General features: G+C 42.7%; 1 protein-coding gene across 2 annotated transcripts in view; it reads right to left on the minus strand.

Moving 5' to 3' along the window:
* prkcq (protein kinase C, theta) overlaps nt 1-17,743 on the minus strand; it is a 73,596-nt gene that overhangs the window by 31,180 nt on the left and 24,673 nt on the right. For both annotated transcript variants that reach the window (XM_060902977.1, XM_060902976.1), the window contains exons 2-4: nt 17,153-17,741; nt 2,582-2,781; nt 1,770-1,830 (exon numbers count right to left, since the gene is read on the minus strand). In XM_060902977.1, coding sequence (XP_060758960.1) covers nt 1,770-1,830; nt 2,582-2,781; nt 17,153-17,270 — 379 coding nt within the window. In that variant the 5' untranslated portion in view covers nt 17,271-17,741. The remainder of the gene's footprint in view (nt 1-1,769; nt 1,831-2,581; nt 2,782-17,152; nt 17,742-17,743) is intronic.

A 17,743-nucleotide genomic window follows, 5' to 3' on the forward strand; every position in this document is an offset into this window, starting at 1 on the left:
AGCATTATTTAATGGAAGGAGGAGGATTTTCTGGGTAATTCACACGCACCCATGGCTATAGCTAGAACCCATGTTTCAATTTTCAGAAAGGATTAAAGATTCGTTTTGATTTAAATGTTTATGTTTGCCTAAAATTAACCACATCACGGCCTTCAAAAACTCGCTGTCCAACCTGCGGAAGCATATTGAGGGATATAAACGTTTTATTCCAAGAGAAAGCTTGCAACAAAGTTGTCTGTGCTTTTAGAGCTAGTGATAATGTTGCAATAGCGATGCAGTCTGGTTAGTCAAATGACTTTCTATGGATTTTCCCGCCAAGTTGCCATAGACTTGTCCACGGCGAATGTTAACATATAGCTAGTGAACTTGGACACTGTTAGTTAGCATGTAAAAACGGAGTTAGGCTAAAATGAATAACATTAACTTTAGCATAATCTTGCCAAATAAACAGAATGTAGAAATCTCTCTTTTCTAGTAACATTAGCTACCCAGAATGATTTTGAGTTTGAAAAGAGTTTGCTAGCATGTCAGGTGGAGCTTCAGCTCTACAGGTTCTACAAGCTCATCAGAAAATCCAGTCGGTTGCTTCAGAGGCATTAGGTTTTGTAAGTGTTGTGGCAATAATACAATGATGCGTTGACAGAAAATGTACTTTTAATACTTAAGTATTTTTAAAAGCAAGTACTTCAGTACTTTAACTTAAGTAAAAATTTGACTGGAAAACTTTCATTTGTATCACAGTAACATTTAAAAAGTGGGATCTGTACTTTGACTTAAGTAATAAACTTGGGTACTTTGTCCACCTCTGTATAAATCTAACTGTTTTCTGATTTGATTGAAGAACTTAGCCTGACATATTCTTAATTAATTGCTTTTTATGCATTGTAATAATAATAATAATAATAATCTCATCTCATTATCTCTAGCCGCTTTATCCTTCTACAGGGTCACAGGCAAGCTGGAGCCTATCCCAGCTGACTACGGGCGAAAGGCGGGGTACACCCTGGACAAGTTGCCAGGTCATCACAGGGCTGACACATAGACACAGACAACCATTCACACTCACATTCACACCTACGGTCAATTTAGAGTCACCAGTTAACCTAACCTGCATGTCTTTGGACTGTGGGGGAAACCGGAGCACCCGGAGGAAACCCACGCAGACACGGGGAGAACATGCAAACTCCACACAGAAAGGCCCTCGCCGGCCACGGGGCTCGAACCCAGACCTTCTTGCTGTGAGGCAACAGCGCTAACCACTACACCACCGTACCGCCCTCAATAATAATCTCATCTCATCTCATCTCATTATCTCTAGCTGCTTTATCCTTCTACAGGGTCGCAGGCAAGCTGGAGCCTATCCCAGCTGACTAGGGGCGAAAGGCGGGGTACACCCTGGACAAGTCGCCAGGTCATCACAGGGCTGACACATAGACACAGACAACCATTCACACTCACATTCACACCTACGGCCAATTTTAAAGTCACCAGTTAACCTAACCTGCATGTCTTTGGACTGTGGGGGAAACCGGAGCACCCGGAGGAAACCCACGCGGACACGGGGAGAACATGCAAACTCCGCACAGAAAGGCCCTCGCCGGCCACGGGGCTCGAACCTGGACCTTCTTGCTGTGAGGCGACAGCACTAACCACTACACCACCGTGCCGCCCCCTCAATAATAATAATAATAATACAATAAACTGGTACTTTTCTGAGTACTGTGAGCCAGCCTTTAAGTGTGTATCCAATGTGTGTAAGACCAACTCACCTGTTTTTTCCAAGAAATAGCGAGCTTCCATCAACAGACGACCCTGTGGCTTTAGTTCCACCTTTATTAACACAGGAACAGTGTGTTCGTTATGAATATGGATATGATTTCAGGTTTCAAGGGAATCCATCAAACCATTCATGAGCTATACGTATTTAATTCAGCCACTGATTAATATACCTATAGCAGCCATATTATTTACAAAAATGTGTAAGATTTTATAGTCATTAATGATACCTTTCTAGTGCAAAAGCCCTAGAATTAGTTTGCAAAAGTACTTTCTTATTATGCAAATTATTTATAATAATTGAAACTGAAAAGGGCTGTATTGACAAAAAAAAAAATCTTATGTTTTTCACAAAGCTGCACTGAAAGTCCTTAACTAAGAGTTTCTTCTTAAAACTATACACAGAACCGCTGAGATGAATTTTCACTCATGAAATGCTGTAGCACTTTCTTTTACAGGTAAATGTGTTATGAACTCATAAAAATAATGGCAAGTACCAAGACAGTTTAAGTAAATTTCCCTGAAATGCCTGATAAGTATTCAGTATTAAGAGCACAAAATATAAAATATTGCATAATTGAATATGTATTTAGAGCAAGATACTATGTCTAATATGTACAAAAAAATTAATATTGAAATACCTCATGCTGTATATTGAAAAACTGTATATTTTATTGTAAGTTCTGTTATAAGGACTGGCGAAAAGGGCAAAATGTTCTCTCATTAGGATGACAAATTTGATCTTGTACTTGCATTTTTATCCTTTTAAGTGTGCAAATACATGCATACACACACATGCACTCACCCAGATCTCAAGCTTGCCATTCTCCTTTTTACAACGGGAAGCGAGTGTGTCGAGCTGCACTGTGGCCTCTGTTTTCAACTCAGCTGTTCTGTCTTTCACCACTACGTGCATCACTCTCCCTCTGTGAACATGAGCGTCAAATGTGCTGCTCCACGGAGGGTACATGGTGGGTCGCTTCTGCTTATACACTTGACCCTTTTCTGAAGAAAACACACACACAGTAAATCAGCATGGCTCTGCCATAGTGTCTTGATTATAATCATACTCTGTATTACAGTTCAGTTATCATTTGAAGGCCAATCTTTGGCTTTGCAAGAATAGACAATACATTACATTTAACAGTTCCATCCATTATCCGTAACTGCTTATCCTTCTACAGGGTCGCGGGCAAGCTGGAGCCTATCCCAGCTGACTATGGGTGAGAGGCGGGTACACCCTGGACAAGTCGCCAGGTCATCACAGGGCCGACACACAGACAAACAACCATTCACACTCGCATTCACACCTACGGTCAATTTAGAGTCACCAGTTAACCTAACCTGGATGTCTTTGGACTGTGGGGGAAACCGGAGCACCCGGAGGAAACACATTCAGACACGAGGAGAACATGCAAACTCCGCACAGAAAGGCCCCCGTCAGCCACTGGGCTCGAACCCAGAACCTTCTTGCTGTCAGGTGACAGTGCTAACCACTACACCACCATGCCGCCCTGCATTTAACAATTATTCCAAGAAATCAAGTCGTACATGAGATGATAGCCGATGAGGCGCGTAGCACCAAGTTGACTATAAGCCATGTACTACAAGAATGAGTTCAATAACTGTTTTATTCTATCCACATTCACTGGATTTTGAAAAATAGAGCATTTTTATTTTTTGCAAATTTGATATATAACTTTATACAAAACGTCCGACAAAATCATTTCCACTTAGAATGTAAACAAACCGGTGAAATGACAGCAGCAATTTGTGAAAAGTGCTATAATAATAATTCTTGAAAAATAAAAAAAAGATATGGTACATTCTTACCATCAAATACTTTCATTCCATATTTTGTTGCTTTTTTGTAAATATTTTTTGCGGTTTTGTTTGAGTAGAGTTTTTATTTCATCCTCAGTTGGTTCAGCAACACACTCTGCCATTTTGTTTTCCTCTACTCATGGTATATGAGCTGATATCCTAGTAGTAGAGCAACCAATCAGAGCACATGATTGCTCCTATCCAGTGAATTTAGATAGAATAATAACATGTTAATGATCCCTTTAAGTCATGAGCATATCTAGTATTTATTCTGTTTGCACATTGTGTACAGCTTACATGAAATCCTTAGAACGAAACATCATAATTATATCGACCCTCATAAAATTCCACAAGCGCAAAACATTACGCATACCAGAATATAAACATGGTTTCGTAAACACAGATAAGAATGAGAATCTCTCACATACTGATGATCTGTCATATAGCAAGAGCAGCATGTTAAAGAATAAATTTCATCAAAATGTTGGAAAATAGTACATTTAACAGTCACATAGTTCATGATTTTCTCACAAACATAAATAGAGAGGTTATTTTGGACTATTCTCAACCTAGAAATGACACTTGGGTGTTTAAAAACTTTGGCAATTCTGCACCACTGCTGTTGCAACCAATAACTACTTCTGGTGCTTCTGTTTGTCCTTTTACATTGATTAATAGATTAATAATTTGTGCATAAAAACAGACCAAAATAAAAACAAATGATCAACAGGCAATAATATGTATACATAAGCTGTACAAAGTGCACCTGCATATATGGGATGTATCTGATAAAATGTCAATAGGCGTAGCTTCCAGGTCGCTAGCTGCTCCTTGTGATGAAGATAAATTCTTTACAGCACTTTCTACAACTTTAGGTGAGACAGTTATACACTACTTTAGTGTGGTATGAATTTTCACTTTGCGCTTAGCATGCACTGACAGGAAATACATGTACAACATACAGAATAATAAATGTGACTGCCAGTCCAAGGAGAATGTAGCAGGTGGAAGTGTGGTTTAGTGTGGGTGTGAACTGAGAGGGAGGTGTATGGGTACAAGCTAGAGGGGTAATGACTAATGTATGTATATATCCAAGACATATTTATATGATCTCTCACTCTCTCTCTCTCTCTTTTTGAGCAGCCAGCTGAGTGTGTGTGTGTGTGTGTGTGTGTGTGTGTGTGTGTGTGTGTGCGCGCGTGCGCGTGTGTACATGGCCTTTAAGAGCAGAAAGCAGTGAGCTGCTTTGTGATTTGGTTTGCAAACTTTTGCTGTCCATCAATGATGGAAAGCACATGAGCACAAATAAAAAAGCTTATGTCACTCTTACCCAGGATCTGGTGTGTTCTCTGAGTGTAAAGTGTTCAAGTCTTCTCCTAAGGCCCGTTATGAAACATTTTTGAAATATGCAAAGATGCTACAGAAGAACTCAAACCCCAGTTTCTCACACACACACACACACACACACACACACACACACACACACACACACACACACACACACACACGATATAAATTCTCTCTCCTTGCTTGACATCCCCATATACTACGTTTAACACTTTCCCATCAGTCTTATTTCATTGGTTTCTGTCACGCAGCTTGCCACACCATTACAAGTACCATCATGGTCAGCCGAACCTGCTCTGACTTGGAGCGGAATTTCCCAAACTTAAGAGTCCTTCTGTGTTTCCCTAATATAGAATATTTCCTCACATCCTCAACTTGGCTTTTCTGCTTTTTTAGCCAAGTGTTTTTTTTTTTTAATAGCATATTGACCTCAATATGAGTACAGTGTCTTGCAAAAGTATTGATCCCCCTTGGTGTTTGTCCTGTTTTGTCGCATTACAAGTTGGAATTAAAATTGTTTTTTGGAGGGTTAGCGCCATTTGATTTACACAACATGGCTATCACTTTAAAGGTGAAAATTGTTGTTTTATTGTGACAAACAATAATTAAGATGAAAAAAAACACAAAAATCTGGAGTGTGCATAGGTATTCACCCCAAAGTCAATACTTTGTAGAGCCACCTTTTGCTGCAAGTCTCTTGGGGTATGTCTCTATTAGCTTAGCACATCTAGCCACTGGGATTGTTGCCCATTCCTCAAGGCAAAACTGCTCCAACTCCTTCAAGTGAGATGGGTTGCGTTGGTGTACAGCAATAAGCTGCTACAAGCAATCTTCAAGTTATGCCACAGATTCTCAATTGGATTGAGGTCTGGGCTTTGACTAGGCAATTCCAAGACATTTAAATGCTCCCCTTTAAACCATTCCAGTGTAGATTTAGCAGTATGTTTAGGGTCATTGTCCTGCTGGAACGTGAACCTTCGTCCCAGTCTCAAACCTCTGACTGACTCAAACAGATTTTCCTCTAGAACTGCCCTGTATTTAGTGCCATACATCTTTCCTTCAGTCCTGACCAGCTTTCCTGTCCCTGCAGATGAAAAATATCCCCACTGCACGATACTGCCACCACCATGCTTCACTGTAGGAATAGTGCTCTCAAGATGTTGGGTTTGTGCCACACATGGCACTTCCCATGATGGCCAAAAAGATCAATTTTAATCTGATTTGACCAGAGAATCTTCTTCCATGTGTTCGGGGAGTCTGCCACATGCTGTTGGGCAAACTCCAAACATGTTTTTTTTTAGGCCACTCTTCTATAAAGCTCTGCTCTGTGGAGTGTATGGCTTAAAGTGGTCCTATGGACAGATAATCCCATCTCCACTGTGGATCTTTGCAGCTCCAACAGTGTTATCTTTGGTGTCTTTGTTGCATCTCTGATTAATGCCCTCCTTGCCTGGTCTGTGAGTTTTGGTGGGCGGCCTTCTCTTGTCAGGTTTGTAGTGGTGACATATTCTTTCCATTTTGCTATAATGGAAAGAACCATCACTGTTCATGCTAACCAGAAGCCTTGGCTGACAGGAGAGGTTCACAGGCTTCTGCAGGCTTGGGACACAGCCTTTAGGGCCAATGACACCACAGGACTAGCAACAGCCAGAGCCACCCTGTCCCGCGGCATCAGGGAGGCAAAACGTCAGTACAGCAAGAAAATATCTGGACACTTCAGCAACACCAGAGATGCACAGTCTCTCTGGCATGGCATTCAAACTCTCACAAACTACAAACCCCCACCACAGACCTGTGACAGTGACATCACATTGCTAAACTGCCTCAATGACTTCTTTGGATGCTTTGAAACACAAAACAACACACCAGCACAGAAGACCACTCCTTCCCCGGACGAGCAGGCTGCATGTCTGGCTCCAGCCAGCATGGAGAGGACCCTCTCCAGGATCAACCCATGTAAGGCAGCTGGACCAGACAACATACCTGGTCGTGTTCTGAAGGACTGTGCCATGGAGCTCAAGGATGTCCTCGCTGACATCTTTAACATCTCCCTGAACCAAGCTGTTGTCCCCACCTGTTTCAAAGCTACAATCATAATACCAGTGCCAAAGAAGCCCCTCCCATCCAGCTATAATGACTATCGGCCCGTAGCACTGACTTCCATCATCATGAAGTGCTTTGAGCGGCTGGTCATGCAGAACATCAAGTCCATCCTCCCTCCCTCTCATGACCCATTCCAGTTTGCATATAGGTCAAACAGGTCCACAGAGGATGCTATTTCCGCTGCTCTACACCCAGCCCTCACTCACCTGGACTCAAAGAACATCTATGTGCGAATGCTGTTCTTGGATTACAGTTCAGCATTCAACACAATCATTTCCCAGCAGGTAATACAAAAACTCAGACATTTGGGACTCAACACCTCTCTTTGTACCTGGGTGCTGGACTTTCTTACAGGGAGGCTACAGAATGTGCAGGTCGGCAGTAACACCTCCAGGACCATCATGCTGAGCACAGGGGCCCCACAAGGGTGTGTGCTCAGCCTGCTGCTCTTCATCCTGCTGACCCATCACTGTGTACCAATCTACAGCACCAACCACATCATCAAGTTTGCGGATGACACGACTGTGGTGGGCCTCATCACTAACAATGATGAAGCCAACTACAGGAATAAGGTGAGCCAACTGGTCCAGTGGAGCAAAGACAACAATCTCTTCCTGAATGTGGGGAAGATCAAAGAGATTGTAGTCAACTTCAGGAGAGGTCACTCACAGCATCCCCCTCTGACCATCGATGGTGCTGCAGTGGAGAGGGTGAGCAGCACCAAATTCCTAGGGGTGCACATCGCTGAGGACTTCTCCTGGTACAACAACACCGCATCGCTGGCCAAGAAGGCTCAAACTCGCCTCTACTTCCTCCACAAACTGAGGAGTGCACGAGTCCCACCCCCCATCATGTGCTCATTCTACACGGGGCACCATTGAGAGTGTCCTCACTGGCTGCATCACTGCATGGTACGGAGGCTGCAATGCCTCCTGCCGGGAGACTCTGCAACGCATAGTGAACACGGCCAGCAAGATCATTGGTACCCCTCAGCCCTCCCTTACGGACATCTATCACTCCCGTCTTACTCACAGAGTCATCAGCATCGCTTGTGACACCTCCCACCCTTTACACTCACTCTTCAGCCTCCTGCCCTCAGGGAAAAGGTACTGGAGCCTCCGGGCCTGCTCCACAAGACTGCTGAACAGCTTCATCCACCAGGCTGTCAGGATGCTGAACTCTGTCCACTACCTACCCCCTACCCCTGGTCTGTAATACATTCATTTACACAAGAAACTCTATCTCATCCGTTTGCACATCACACTACAATCATTTGCATTACTGTTGTATCTGCTGCTATTGGTCATTTGCACTACTGTTCATATACACCTCATAAGCTACTCTTCTAAGCACCTTCTCCATTACAGTTATTGTACTGTATTTGTATTACTGCTATTTTGTACATTATTTGATTTTCAAGTGTATTTTTACCTATATAAAACAATAAAAGGTTGCACTTTGCATAAATAAGCTTCAATACCCACATCCACAGAGACACCCTCATGATCTTCTCTCATAGCAAGCAAGGGCCATAGGGGCACCACTGATTACATTTTAACAGTCCATCATTGGTGTGTCTAGGGCATTTAAACTTGGCAGAGCCCCTCCTTCACCAGGATGATCAATGGACAATAAAGAGTAGCCAGTTAGCCGAACTGCATGCCTTTTGGGATACCAGAAGCCCCCATGGAAACCCACACAGACACGGAGAGAACATGCAAACTCCACACAGAAAGGCCCCTGTTGGCCACTGGGGTCGAACCCAGAACCTTCTTGCCATGAGGCAACAGTGCTAGCCACTACACGCACCTTATTTAGCATGAAAATATACCAAGCCTTTCTCTTCAACATGTGGTTTTTATGATTTCCCCCTCTTGGTGAATGATTAACAATCTCCAGGCCCATGAACCTCAATGAGTCACCATCATGGCCTCTGGAATTAAAATGTCTGGCAATTCATGACCTTTCACCTTTTCTCTTAATGGCATATTTATGTTCCCAAATTCTAGCTTTGAGTTATCATTTGATTCCCCTATGCGATCTCAACCACAAGGACGCATTGACAGAGACACTACAAATATAGACAAACATATAGGTGTGAGTGTGAATGGTTATCTGTGTCTATGTGTCAGCCCTGTGATGACCTGGCGACTTGTCCAGGGTGTACCCCGCCTTTCGCCCGTAGTCAGCTGGGATAGGCTCCAGCTTGCCTGCGACCCTGTAGAACAGGATAAAGCAGCTAGAGATAATGAGATGAGATGTAAACATTTATTTTCACCCGTTACCTTAAACAATGTGTTAGTATTTGGCTGGATGAAGCATTTCTCCGTGAGCATGTTGTTACAGATTCAAGCATTTAAAATTAGCCTCTGGTATTTTACAAGGAAAGGGAGGTGGTACAGTATAGAGGCTGGGGAATAAGAACTCACTGGATGATCTCCCAGATTAGGAGCTCTTTTGTAACAGAATCATGGGGGATCTTGAAAAGCATGGCCAACGTTTGGATCATTGCTTAAAATATGCCACTGATGCTGCATGATATTTTTAGTGGTTATGTATCTGAAGGTGGAGATGAATGTTAGTGGGGTGTTTGTGTTCGTAGTTTGTATTCCACAGCTCATAAGGTTGGATATTACACATTTGAGCTAGGTGATCCTCCAGTAATGCAGTGCTATATCCCCTGTGTGAAAATCTCTGACACAATTCCTTTGCCTGTCTCTCAAATGCCTCGGTATATAACAAGATATATTTTCACGTTAACTAAGGGCATGAATGAATAATGTTATGAATGAGGATTTGTCCCTTTTCTGTTTCTTTTTTACTTTTTTAAAATAAATTCAGCCTCTTACCTGTCCATATCATGAGTTTTAATATTTCAGCAAACTGTGTTAATGTTTATTATGTGTTTGCTTGTCAATTAACCTATGTGTGAGCATGATGTGTCTAGTATGAGGGTGTACCTTCAGGTGGAGATACTCATTGCCTTGAGTGAATTGCCATTGGTTGATCATGAGGGTGTGTCTTTGGGAGTGGGTATTTAAGGTTTGAATGCACAGTTTTCATATGCAAAGTACAGGATTTTTGTTTGATTTTGTTTGTTTGTTTGTTTTACTGAGTTACAATTTCAGTTCAGCACTCTGAAAGTTTGAGAAAAAGACTGAGAGTAAAGCCAACTCTTATCTTTTCACTAATTATAAATTTAACAAAAGTTGAGTCAAGGGAAATTATAATTGTAAGACCATGTTAGATATTTTCATTGTTTTAATATGAAAAGCTTTCAGTTTAATATTTTATATATTTTGATAGATAGATAGATAGATAGATAGATAGATAGATAGACAGATAGATAGATAGATAGATAGATAGATAGATAGATAGATAGATAGATAGACTTTATTAATCCCAAGCCTGTGTAACCTGAAAAAGTGTATTTAGCTTCTCATCTCATCTCATTATCTCTAGCCGCTTTATCCTTCTACAGGGTCGCAGGCAAGCTGGAGCCTATCCCAGCTGACTACGGGCGACACCCTGGACAAGTCGCCAGGTCATCACAGGGCTGACACATAGACACAGACAACCATTCACACTCACATTCACACCTACGGTCAATTTAGAGTCACCAGTTAACCTAACCTGCATGTCTTTGGACTGTGGGGGAAACCGAAGCACCCTGAGGAAACCAACGCGGACACGCGGAGAACATGCAAACTCCACACAGAAAGGCCCTCGTCGGCCACGGGGCTCAAACCCGGACCTTCTTGCTGTGAGGCGACAGCGCTAACCACTACACCACCATGCCGCCCTCGCCTAATGAGATAGTTTTATAAATGGATAGCTTCTTCAAATTTTATATTTGTCATGATCTTATTTGTGGCACAGTGCAGGCATCGAGCCCAGTGAAGGCTCTTAACCTTCAGTAATTTAACCAAGACAATGCAGAAATACCTGATATTCACCACTTTCTTTATTTTTTTTTAAGGTAGTCCATGTTGAATATCTTATACCAGACTTAACCCCCCCCCCCCCCCCCCCAAAAAAAAATACACCTTGGAACTAGAAGGGCCCTCGGTAGAGAGCATACCTCCACCAAGCCACATACTGTATCATCAACATCAAATTCAAATCACTTGAACGTAGGATAATACTAAAGCTGTACACCAAATTTCATCACAATCTGTTCACTACTTTTTGAGTTACGCTGGGAACAGACAGAAAAAAAAAATCCTGGATTGACATACATATCCAGATTTGCATCAAAATCTAATCAATTGTTCCTTGGTCCATGGCTCACCTTTCGTCGAAAATTCGTCAAAATCCGTTCACTACTTTTTGAGGTACGTTGGGAAAAGACAAACAAACATATTTTTAAAATTGTTTCTGAAATTTTAAACTGATTTTTTTTTTAATGTACCCTATTTTCTTCCAATTTGGTAATTTACCAATTCCCAGTCACTAGCTAGCTCTCGACATGACTACGTGTCGGTGAAGATGAAGTCTAAGCCAGGGGTTCCCAAACTTTTCCATGCCAAGGCCCCCCAAACAGCATTAACTTCTGGCCGGGGACCCCCTTTGCAAACCCACAGACAATGCTACAAAATATGTAAAGAAACATCAACTTTTAGAATGTTTTCTCTTACTTTTATTCAATATTCAATAATTGTTACATTTGTTTAGCATAAGAATATTATTAACCAACATATTTTCAACACAAATATTTTCGCACTGAACAATAAACTGTATAACCTCCTGTAGTACCTGATTCAACTCGTTATCCATCCTTTTTGCGACCAGTGCCTCGCGATGGAGCATGCAGTGTGTGGCCACTACATGCTGGGCCTTCTGCTTAATGAGAGCGGTCACTCCACTGATCTTCCTGGTCATTGCCGCGGCTCCGTCCGAACACACCCCCACACAACGGGTCCAGTCCTCCGTTAGACTCAGTGTAATCGTCCAAAACTTGAAAAATGTCTTTCCCAGTAGTTCTTCTTTCAAGCGCTTTACAAAATAGTATTTCCTCCACAAATCTTTCCTGTGAAATAAATCTGATGTACACAAGCAGTTGGGCCTCATTGGATAAATCTGTGCTCTCATCCAGCTGAAGTGCGAAGTATTCGCTGGCTCTCACCTGCTCCAACAGCTGAGCAGATACGTCTTGAGCCATGTCACCAATCCGTCGGCTCACGGTGTTATCAAAGAGTGGGACAGCATTGATTTTTTTTTTGGCAGCATCCTCACCAAGCAATTCTTGGACAATGTCTTTGGTGGCTGGTAAAATCAAATCTTCTCCAATTGAGTGAGGTTTTTTAGCACGAGCAATGTGGTACGAGGCTAAAAATGATGCCTTCAGGGCCCACTCGGGGACAGTAGCTTGCTGGGTGAATGCAGCAGATTGCCTGACCAAATGCTCTTCTTTGCATCTGAAGAAATCTACTGTTTTTTCAGCATCTGTCGGATGTTTTTGTACCAAGTGACGCTGAAGTTTCAAAGGTTTTAAGCACTCGTTTGACAGGGTCTCCAGACAGAGGACGCATTTCAGGCAATCATGGCCATTTTTCTGTATGGCTGTAAAGCCATACTTAATGTATGCTGCCTCATATTTTCGGATTTTAGTTGGCCAGGACTTCTTAGTTTTTTTTCGCAGCAGTGTCCTCCACAGCAGGGCTGTTGGTTTGTTCCTTTGGTCTCTTCTTCAAAAACCTGTCCATTTTGCATGTAGCAATACGCTAGCTTGAGGAGCAAAGCAGTTTGATAAATGGCGCAAACCGCAACGTCACAGGCAATCGGAGAGATGAGCATGGCAAACAACATTTCAATATGATGTATTATTATTAATAATTATATTTTATAATAATGATTAAAAAGGGCGGCACGGTGGTGTAGTGGTTAGCGCTGTCGCCCCACAGCAAGAAGGTCCGGGTTCGAGCCCCGTGGCCGGCAAGGGCCTTTCTGTGCGGAGTTTGCATGTTCTCCCCGTGTCTGCGTGGGTTTCCTCCGGGTGCTCCGGTTTCCCCCACAGTCCAAAGACATGCAGGTTAGGTTAACTGGTGACTCTAAATTGACCGTAGGTGTGAATGTGAGTGTGAATGGTTGTCTGTGTCTATGTGTCAGCCCTGTGATGACCTGGCGACTTGTCCAGGGTGTACCCCGCCTTTCGCCCGTAGTCAGCTGGGATAGGCTCCAGCTTGCCTGCGACCCTGTAGAAGGATAAAGCGGCTAGAGATAATGAGATGAGATGAATAATGATTAAAAAACTAATTACACTATATTTAATAATAATTATTTAAAAAAAGTATATATTTTTTTCTCAATTTTTTTGTTATCGTCCCTCCAACTTTCTGAGGCCCCCCTAGCGCCCCCTGGCGGCCCCCCAGGGGCCGTGGCCCCCACTTTGAAAACCACTGGTCTAAGCCATGCTTCCTCAGAGGGAGATGAAGCCAGCTAGTGCATCTTTTAAAATGGCTGCTCAAGCTGCATCACAGAACAGCTCAATACACTTTGAGGAAAAGTGCTACCCTTATCCACATATCTACCCTTCTCCACCAACATGAGTTCACAAACACCCATGACTGGTTAGTGTCACATGTACTGACAGGGGAGAAAGTAATCACTGCGAAGATCCTTGGAAAGGACGTATATAATGTAAAACCAAAAACTAACAGGAGTGTTGCAGTTGGATTACAGAACTGAGAAAATGATGTGCTCTTGTGGGTTTTATATACTATGAAACAGAAACCAGATGAACACTGAACACTGGTCTAGTGAGGGCAAATCCTATGGGTTGCAAAAAACAAGTATGAATACTGTCATTTTCTTACTCTGATTCTCTTAGTATCTTGGTTTTCTGTTATCAAGCTTATTTTCATGAGATTCTTGAAAATACTTTCAGAAGTAGATATAGTAAACTGCAAAAATATTGTTAATTAGGTTTTGCGCTTTCATTTTCAATAATTTATCTATCTGTGTATATGTGTATTTATTTCTTATTATCAAAAAAAAAAAAAAAATATATATATATATATATATATATATATATATATATATATATATATATATATATATATAAAATATAATGTATGTGCATATTGTATATACAGACAATGATAAATTAAATTGAGAAAAAAAAAGGTCTTGGACCACCACTAGTTGCCAAAACAACTTCACTGCACCTTGCATAAATTCTATACTGCACTGGATGGATGAACATCATTCTTTCCAGAGATATTTTATCACCGGGTTATATCATAGAAGATGGATTTTGAGAGTGTTTGCCTAGCTAAATCTCACACAGGTTTTCAACTGGGTAAGGTCTGGTAATTGTGTAAACTCTTGAGACTGTTGTGCACAAAAATCCCAAGAGAGCAGTCACTGAAATCAGGCTTGTGGTACTCGAATCCGACTCATGCTGTAATTTTAAGGACTCGTGACTCGACTTGGACTTGAGCACTGATGACTCAGATTTGGACTAATGCATTAACTGCATTAATCTCATCTTTTTCATCATTTTTTTTGTTTCCATTTCCAGTTGAGAGTACGTCGTGTCCGTTCTGGCTGCCGCTTCTCACCGGAGTTTTTTTTTTTTTTCTATTTTTTTCTGTGTGTTTGTGTAGTTTGATGTTTCTTTGATGTTTGTTTGAGTGTTTTTTTCCACCGGTTGTGGTGTAGCTCCGGACCTAGTTTTGGGCGTCGGTTCCCTCCAGGCCTTGGTTCGCTGTGGGTGATGCCTGTGCTCTCAGCTATGGACTGCAGTGAGCTCGTTGCTCATTTTACATCATGGTTGTCCAGCGCAGGCGGCATGGTGGTGTAGTGGTTAGCGCTGTCACCTCACAGCAAGAAGGTCCGGGTTCGAGCCCCGTGGCCGGCGAGGGCCTTTCTGTGTGGAGTTTGCATGTTCTCCCCGTGTCCACGTGGGTTTCCTCCGGGTGCTCCGGTTTCCCCCACAGTCCAAAGACATGCAGGTTAGGTTAACTGGTGACTCTAAATTGACCGTAGGTGTGAATGTGAGTGTGAATGGTTGTCTGTGTCTATGTGTCAGCCCTGTGATGACCTGGCGACTTGTCCAGGGTGTACCCCGCCTTTCGCCCGTAGTCAGCTGGGATAGGCTCCAGCTTGCCTGCAACCCTGTAGAACAGGATAAAGCGGCTAGAGATAATGAGATGAGATGAGGTTGTCCAGCGCTCTGCGCTTTAACGCTTGGCGTGATGTTCCGAGCGATGTTGCTTGGTGGTGTTGCGGCGGCTGTGCAGGTGGTTTGGGACACACCAGCGCTCTGCGTGGCGTAGCTTCTCTGCTCGCTTTGTGGATCTATGGCGTGGTGTTCTAGCGATGTTGTTGACGGCGTCGCGGCAGCGGTGCTGGAGATGTGGGACTTGTTTTCATGTGCCTTTTGGTGGGACTGTGGCTGCTACACCATGGGAATTACATCCTGATCCCTACTTGGTGGACTTTTTACTTTTTATTTATTTATTTATTTTTTATTATATTTTAATTTTTTTTCTTTCTTTATTATTGTAAAGCGTCCTTGGGTTTCTTGTGCTATATAAATTTAACTCATCTCATCTCATTATCTCTAGCCACTTTATCCTGTTCTACAGGGTCGCAGGCAAGCTGGAGCCTATCCCAGCTGACTACAGGTGAAAGGCGGGGTACACCCTGGACAAGTCGCCAGGTCATCACAGGGCTGACACATAGACACAGACAACCATTCACACTCACATTCACACCTATGGTCAATTTAGAGTCACCAGTTAACCTAATCTGCATGTCTTTGGACTGTGGGGGAAACCGGAGCACCCGGAGGAAACCCACGCGGACACGGGGAGAACATGCAAACTCCGCACAGAAAGGCCCTCGCCGGCCACGGGGCTCGAACCTGGACCTTCTTGCTGTGAGGCGACAGCGCTAACCACTACACCACCGTGCCGCCCCCATAATAATTTGGCATAAGATATTTATATCTACAGTACATTCATTTTTATACTAATTTTGTGCCAGAGAATGCACATTCACCTGTTCATATGTCATGTTCAGGAACAACTGTTAATGGCGCTAAAATGCCTGGAGATTGTCCGCTTTGCTTATACAGACTTCTCGTACAGTGGGAACAAATGTACTGCTATGTGTTTCATATGTAGAAGAACTATCAAGGAGACAATGGGGACAACCTCGAACTTCAATCGTCATTTGGTAAGACTCCACCCAGAGAAGGAAGTGACACGCTATGTTCATTGCTCTGTTGATAGCGGGGCTTGCTGAGCAATGAACTAGCTAGTGTTAACCCTCTCTCATGTTATTTGCCCTCTTGATAGTGGGTGGGGCTTGCTGAGCAATGAACAAGCTTTTTATCTGTAGCCTGGAACTGAAATGGGGAGTCAAGCAGTAACGTTAGTCGAGCACAGTAGCAGAGACGCTTTCACAAAGGCAGCAACAGCCACCGTCAAATGGTGCGGGTGGAGTCTTGTTCTCGGACTCGACTCAGATCAATAGTGGACTCAACTCGGACTCGAAATTTTCTGTACTGACTTGGACTTGACTTGGACTTGAACACTGGGGACTCGAGACTGGACTTGAACTCGAGGTTTAGTGATTTGACTACAACACTGACTGAAATACTCAAGCTTGCACATCTGGCACTGACTACCACTGGCAGTCACTTAGATCACATTTTCCTCTGTTTTGTTGTCTGATATTAAAACTGAATAGTTGCATGGATGAGCATGTTAAGCTGTTCCTATTAAAGTGGCCAGAGAGTATATTATTGTAATACCCATCTAACCACTCAGTGAGCCCTCGTACCTGGTGAATGCCTTCACAGTATTTGATTTGTCACCAGGAAGTGTGCACAGGGTTCCTTACGGAACTCATCGTGTACTTCCCTGTTTTATATTTGAAACATACACACACATATTCTTTGACATAATTATTAATGCAGCTATGTTTACTAGTAATGTTCTGAATATACCTAAATCTAACCCGAGCCTTTACTTCAGTAGCCAAAAGAAAAATATTTTCAAATTAAATCTGTAAAAACACTGTTTTTTTTTCTTTTTGTGATGGTCATTTTGGTCACAAAGAGCTACGTATGAACACACACACAGAGTCATACCTGTCTCTACAGCTTCTTTCATGTAGACAGCACAATATGGGCTGAGCACCTCTTCATGGTAAGCGAGTCCTGAGTCCATCTCAAAGCTGGAAAAGCCGATCCTCAGAAATGGAGACATGATCTCAGACGCTCAGCTTCTCTGTATAGCGTGAAACTTCAGCACCAGTGTATTATGTCCAAATCCCTCAGCAGTGCTGATCACAGCAGTGCTCTTCAGATAATCTTTACAATGCCAGTAAAGTCCATTCCTGGATTTTATGTAACAGAAAGATTCCAGCAGACGATGAAGGTTTTTTAAAACAACTTCTTAATACTGCAGAACCCACAGGCGTGTGTGTGTGGGAGCATCTGTGCACGTGTGTCTTTCTAAGGTCAGAGAACTCATTTGGCACTGGAACCCCTCCAAGAGTAACTCTTCTACTGGTCCGGGAGTGTGTGTGGGTGTGTGTAATGGTTTAGGAAATATCAGCTTCTGGTCTGCCTCTGTGCCTTTCTGTGTGGGGTAGAGATGTGTAGAGAAAGGGATGATGGGAGCACAGATGAGTACTTCCCTAGAGCTTGAGCGACCTTTTGTTATCAGCAGAAAAACCT

This window comes from Neoarius graeffei, chromosome 21, assembly GCF_027579695.1.
Source record: "Neoarius graeffei isolate fNeoGra1 chromosome 21, fNeoGra1.pri, whole genome shotgun sequence".
NCBI lineage: Eukaryota > Metazoa > Chordata > Actinopteri > Siluriformes > Ariidae > Neoarius > Neoarius graeffei.